General features: G+C 34.6%; 1 protein-coding gene across 3 annotated transcripts; it reads left to right on the forward strand.

Moving 5' to 3' along the window:
* The first annotated feature begins 3,262 nt into the window (after positions 1-3,262).
* LOC116014525 lies at positions 3,263-4,721 on the forward strand. Of its 3 annotated transcripts, none has more exons than XM_031254599.1 (3): positions 3,263-3,641; positions 3,781-3,988; positions 4,083-4,721. In XM_031254599.1, exon 3 carries the CDS (start codon positions 4,138-4,140, stop codon positions 4,702-4,704), a length of 567 nt encoding a protein of 188 aa, XP_031110459.1. In that variant the 5' UTR covers positions 3,263-3,641; positions 3,781-3,988; positions 4,083-4,137; the 3' UTR covers positions 4,705-4,721. The 3 variants fall into 3 exon arrangements, with proteins under 3 accessions (XP_031110459.1, XP_031110460.1, XP_031110458.1); XM_031254600.1 differs by having other exon boundaries at positions 4,086-4,721; XM_031254598.1 differs by having other exon boundaries at positions 4,221-4,721.
* The last annotated feature ends 372 nt before the right edge of the window (positions 4,722-5,093 follow it).

Genomic DNA, 5,093 nt, shown 5'->3' on the forward strand with positions numbered 1-5,093 from the left:
TTTCGCAACCGCTACATGAAGATGCATTCTAGGTAAAATTTACTTTGTGACCTTAATTGAAATAGGACCACGAGACTAGGTCAATCAGCTTAGGTTATCTATAGTTGAATGGTTTAAACCAAGAAAACTAATAGAAAGCTCTAATGGGGAGTCAAACTTAGAATGTTGTGACTATCAAGCCAACTATCCGACCAATTTGGGGTTGCCCCCGATATTATGTAAGAATGAATAAGTTGACAAAATAATTTATTTATATAAAGTAAATAAAAATAGAGGATTCGAATTTTGAGAATATAAACACAGAGAAAAATTAAGAATGAAAACAAGGAAAATTCAAGTCGTGTGTAACACACACTTTCGGGGAAGGAGTGTATTTATCAAGCCAACTGTCTGATCAGTTTAGTTGGGTTGGCCCCAATATTATGTATGGATGAATAAGTCGACAACACAATTTATTTATATAAAATAAATAAAAATCAAGTGTTCGAATTATGAGACTATAAACACGAAGATCCCATCTTTATTTTCCAACTCTAATAGATCTACTTTGAAAATCAATTTCTCATTTATTTATTATTCGCTTTGAGCGTACAATATATTAATTTTTTCGTCTCACCTCGAAAAACTCGAATCCACCTTGATTCGACCCTACATATATTTGTAGTACAAAATAACCACTTAAAATGTCATTTTTGTTAAAAGTTTCCAACATATTAAACAACTAATTTACTAAATATTTTTCAACCAATATTACTACTTTTGTTAAAACAATTAATACAATCTGTTATTTGCTAGTTGTCAAACACCCATTTAAGCAAAATGGAGATTCCTATGTCCTATAAGGCTATAACCCCAGAAGAAATATTCCAAAAAAAAAATAAATAAATAACCCTAGAAGAAATGGTTTATTTTTTTTATTTTTACGGGTAGAGGTTTTAGGTTGGGGAGGAAAGGGTGGTAGGTGAGGGAGGGTTGCAATAGCTCAGATGTTTGGAAGTGAAGAGTTGGGCATCATGAAGACTTATTTGGGAAAATGTGGCATTATTAGTAGCCACATGGTGCTGCTGGCAGTAGGGTTAGTGGCAACAATGGGAGTGTCTTTTCTTTTCAGCCATGGGGAAGAGGGTGTTGTTCACGAAGGGTTTTTTGGATTTTAATTGGTAATAGTAGTGATAGATAATGGTAATGATGATGACAACACAATAAAGGTGACGGATGATGGCTACACTTTTAGAAGAATTCGAATCAATTTTGATACATTTCAAATTGTTAATGAATCCCTACAAAATAATGTATTAAAATGACCACTCATAGGTTAATTTGTCAACAGCTTCTAAATCAACAAAAGAATTTGGGTTAAGTGGCCTTGAAAACGTGCATTCCTTTATTGAGTTGCACATTACATTTTCTAGTGAGAATTGGATTATATTGGACTTGTCCTTCGTCACTTATTTTAAGTAAAATTCTATAACGAATCTCAATGAATGAGATAAATTTGATTATAATCTACTGTAATTATGCAAAGAGTATATTTAAACGTCAAACTTCATACTGTTCACCACACCTTGCTAACCGCCGAGACAACACCAGACGCTCCTTTATCACTTATTGAAACCCTTGATCAGTCCAAGGCTGGCATGTGTTACTATTACATTAATGGAGCCATGTATTGTGGCCTTGTGGGACTGTGAACCATATCCAATATTGACAATAACCAAGAGCAGTTGAGCACATGGCAAAGTGTAGGAATTGAATGAGCAATAATAATTCTAGCTTGTACAATCCAATATAATCTCTGCTCATTTATCTTTCCAACTTCCAAAATATTGTTTTTCGTTACAGAAAATGGCACGGTCAAGATTTGTGACTTTGAGTCATTGTTGGACCAAAAATTGTCCACAATTTACTCAAATTTTTGCATAAATATCATATCATACACTAAAATTGTTCTTGCTAAACCATTTGTATTCACACGCTTAATTAGTTAGTCTCAAAAGCAATAATAAGCAAAATTTGAAATTTTGATATATCGAAAACACTTCAAGTCAGGAAAAAATATACATCACCCATAATCATTTTTTCGCCTAATTGATATAATAGCATCAATGGTTGCTAATGCAAAGGTTTTTTTTTTTTTTTTTTTCGAATTTCAAAAATGATTGGATTTTGTTTTATCTCTTGTGTCCTGTGTTGAGAAAAGAATAAGTTTTTTCTTCATTAAATATAGGGAAAAGGTATAAATATGCCATTGAACTATTTGGGGATAGTAATTAAGCCATCGAACTCCAATAATCTCCAAATTCATCCATGCACCTGTAAAAAAAGAGCAATTAACATTTTTAACAGGTTACCAACAAGTTTTTGCTGATTGGGATGCCACGTGGATTTTTTATTTTTTATTTTTATTGTTATTATTTTCCTACTAAGCATTTGACCCCAAAAAAAATTAAAAAATTAAGGATTTGACCCTCAACTATAGCTTCTTTATTTAATTTTACGCTTTTTCTCTCTTTCGCGATTGTTTGTGGTATTTGCGATATTTTCAAAATTTTCTTCTATCATCCTTATTACGTTCATGTTCATAATTTTCTTATTCAAAAATATCGCAAATACCACAAACAATCGTGAAAGAGAGAAAAAGCGTAAAATTAAATAAAGAAGCTATAGTTGAGGGTCAAATCCTTAGTTTTTTTTTTTTTCTGGTCAAATGCTTAGTAGGAAAATAATAATAATAATAATAATAATAATAATAATAATAATAATAATAATAAATCAATAAATAAAAAAATAAAAAATCCAAGTGGCATCCCAATCAGCAAAAACTTGTTGGTAACTTGTTAAAAATGTTAATTGCTCTTTTTTTTACAGGTTCGTAAATGAATTTGGAGCTTATTGGAGTTTGATGGCTTAATTGCTATCCCCCAAATAGTTCAATGGCCTATTTGTACATTTTCCCTTAAATATATATCCTTAGTTCTTGTGACTTGGTGTGGATTGAAAAGAGAATCTCTCATGCGCTATCATTGCTATTGTTCGCCCTAAATTTGAAATATATGTTTATCATTGCGATTCTTTCTTTATGTTTTGGTGACTTTACTTGCATATATATATATATATATATATATAAAAGAATTATCTTTCTCTCATCAAGCCTTCAAATATTATTGTTATTACATAGGTGCCAACATAACTATAAATTGAAATTAAATATAAACAACTTGATCATGTACAACAACGTAACTATAAATTACAACCTTTTGGGTAAACAAGTGTGGCGTCTGCTAAGTAGGCTGGACAGCTTGATGGCACGAGTTTATAAGAGCAGATACTACCCCCAAAACTCATTATTTGATGCTACCGTAGGATGCAATCCTTCGTTTATCTGGAGGGGTTTAATGGAAGTCAAGGACACAATCTGCCTGGGCTGTCGTAGATGCATTGGTGATGGAAGAGGAACTATTATTGGAACCGATCCCTGGCTGGTTAACGTGGAAAATCCCTTTGTTACTACGGATCTGCATGAATCAATAAGTAATGCTACTGTCAGTTCTTTGCTTAGCGAAAATGGATCGGGCTGGGACGCGGAATGTGTAAGGGATATTTTTAATGAGAGGGACGCTAACGTTATCCTTAATATCCCGGTAAGTCTGTCGCAAACCTCCTGATATATGGATATGGAAGGATGAACCTAAGGGTATTTATTCAGTTAAATCTTGCTACAGGCAACTGGTGGGTGAGTTTAATGCTTCTGAGCCTTGGAGTTTAATATGGAATTTGCAGGTCCCCCCTAAAGTTAAAATTTTCTGCTGGCAACTTGTTTCGTCTGTTTTACCCACACGTGATGCGCTGTTGTCTAAACATGTTCCATGCAATTTGTACTGCCATATGTGTGAACAAGTGCTGGAGACCGCAACTCATTTGTTTGTGGACTGTCCGGTTGCTGCTGCTGTTTGGACACGTATGGGGCTGCCACCAGTGAGTAATCAAGGTACTGTGCAAGCTTTGTTTTTTGAGTTAATTTCCATTCTTGATGATGAGTTGTCTTCTCAATTTGTTATGATTTTATGGGGATTATGGGGCAGTAGGAATGACAAAGTATGGAAGGGAATTTCATTCTCTAGCTCTAATGTCACGAACATGGCTCTATCCTTCCTTAAGAACTGGAGAGGTGCAAACATGCTGAATGTGGGGAGAACTGATGATGCAAATGCATTGTGTAGGTGGAAATTACCATCCCTTGGTCGAGTGAAGCTAAATACTGACGCCGCTCTTGATGTGGAAAATAACGTGATGGGACTAGGATGGGTGTTACGGGATGATGGTGGAAGATTTTTGGCTGCGAAAGGGTTAAGGGTGGAGGGTACGTACGAGGTTAAAGTTGCAGAGGCGATATGTGTCAGGGAAGCCCTCAGTTGGTTGAAGGGGACAGGCATGGGAGACGTGGATGTTGAAATGGACTCACAGTTGGTTTATTATGCTTTACGTTCTAGTTCTTTTAATTCTGCTTTTGGTTTTATTGTTGACGATGTTAAAGAAGTTGCATCCACGATTGATGGTGTACACTTCTATTTTGTTAAGCGATCTGCGAATCGTGCTGCCCACACTGTTGCTAGGGAAGCCGTTTCTGTGTCAGGTTGCGGGGAATGGTTTGATAGCCCTCCCCTTTATCTTGTTGGTTGCCTTGCTGCTGATTTAATGAATTAAGTATCTTCTTTCAAAAATAAATTACAACCTTTTAGTACTGGATAGAACTTCAAAGGGTGGCAAAGCACTCCCTCTTAGATTTTAAAGTAATTGTATTCTTAGGACTTAAACTAGAGACATCTGATTAAGCTGGAAGTTATCAGACTTAAAATTATCTATTGATCTCATGTTCAAGATTTAAACCGTTGTCAATTTAAGAAAGTCTTCATTGTTGACATTATTTGGGGATGATATTTGTACAAAATGGAATATATATTTATTAGTAATATGAAAATTGTGACGCACTACCCTCTATTATTTTGGTTTCATTCTAATTTTGCATTTTCTTAGGCAATCTTTCATGATCACAACAGATTCTTGGCCAAGAAATTTAAAGGCGTGTAAAAAGT

Source organism: Ipomoea triloba, chromosome 3, assembly GCF_003576645.1.
Source record: "Ipomoea triloba cultivar NCNSP0323 chromosome 3, ASM357664v1".
NCBI classification, from domain to species: domain Eukaryota; kingdom Viridiplantae; phylum Streptophyta; class Magnoliopsida; order Solanales; family Convolvulaceae; genus Ipomoea; species Ipomoea triloba.